Consider the following 1,338-nt stretch of genomic DNA (forward strand, 5'->3'; position numbering starts at 1 on the left):
CCCTACGGGCTAGTGACGGCCATGTGATAAGCGTTTCCGTTGAAGGCACTATTCTTTGTGTTATACTAGTACTGTACTGGCGGCCCTTCTCACAGAACCGAACGACACATGCGTAAACTCATCCTGGATACCATCGCTGGTCGCAGAGTGTCCTCAATCGTAGCCTGCATCCTCGTACTGTTGCTCCTAGAGTACATCACGTGTCGGTTCATACTTGCTAGAGTGTCGTACACTGAGATAGACTGGAAGGCTTACATGCAGGAGGTGATCGCCAAGGAGTGGTAGGAGACTGGCATCACTGTAGTTCAGGTTGAGGGTTGGCTGGTCGATGGCGATACGAACTACTATCATCTCAAGGGTGATACCGGGCCCTTAGTATACCCAGCAGCCTTCCTGTACTTGTACGCTATCCTGAGGTGGATAGCCGGTGGGGACGGCACGGATATCCCGGCGGCTCAGCAGGTGGCTGTTAACGACTGCTCGTGGGGTGACGCAGCATCTCAGGTTTTTCTCTGGCTCTATCTGGTCACTGTCGCTATCGTACTCGTGTGTTTGGCGTATGCTGGCAGGAAGAAGTCAGTTCCACTAGTCTACTATGCACTTGTATGCTTCTCTAGACGGACACATAGTATCTTCCTATTACGCCTTTTCAATGACGCCTGGTAGGTGTTTCAACCCCTTACTAGTCTTACACTCGCTACCTGTCAGGTGCGTTGCCCTCGTCCACTTGTCCGTCCTCCTCATGGTGGTCCTCGGCTATCGTCGTTTAGGCTGTGTGGTGTACAGCCTGGCAGTTGGTGTTAAGATGAATGCCTTTCTCTGGGCCCCGGGCATATTCGTCTTCTTATTGGGTCCGGGAGGACTCACCTGGCAGAGGGCCTTCTCAACCCTGTGCTTCGTCGCTGTCTGGTGTGGGATCCCGCAGGTCGAGGCAGTTGTTTCGGTGGTGACCAAATATGCCGTCATTTTCAGATTCTCATTGGCCTCCCCTTCCTCACCACCCATCCCCTTCCTTATCTGCACAAGTCCTTCGAGCTCTCCCGAGTTTTTTTCTACAAGTGGACTGTCAACTTCAAGTTTTTGCCAGAAGATATCTTCGTGTCTCGTGAACTCGGCATCTTGTTGCTCATCACGACAATCATGTTGTGGGCTTGGTTCGCTCACCGGCGATGGCTTCCAACTTGGTTGCTGCAAGATCCTCTTCTAGTACTCTACAGTAGCAACTTCATCGGCATCGCGATGTCTCGAACGATTCATTATCAGTTCTACTGTTGGTAAGTGACATGTCGTCTACTGTTGCTCCAACGTTGAGCTCTTACCGACTACATGCAGGTACTC

At 51.6% G+C, this 1,338-nt stretch overlaps 1 protein-coding gene across 1 annotated transcript; it reads left to right on the forward strand.

The window, feature by feature from the left end:
• Positions 1 to 108: 108 nt before the first annotated feature.
• Positions 109 to 1,274, forward strand: Pmar_PMAR015404 (conserved hypothetical protein; the record flags this gene model as incomplete). Its single annotated transcript, XM_002764841.1, has 5 exons — positions 109 to 264; positions 310 to 462; positions 505 to 662; positions 709 to 925; positions 973 to 1,274. Coding segments are annotated over 5 exons (986 nt in total), but the record flags the coding sequence as incomplete, so codon positions are not given.
• Positions 1,275 to 1,338: the final 64 nt, after the last annotated feature.

This window comes from Perkinsus marinus (genome assembly GCF_000006405.1).
Source record: "Perkinsus marinus ATCC 50983 genomic scaffold scf_1104296976026, whole genome shotgun sequence".
NCBI lineage: Eukaryota > Perkinsozoa > Perkinsida > Perkinsidae > Perkinsus > Perkinsus marinus.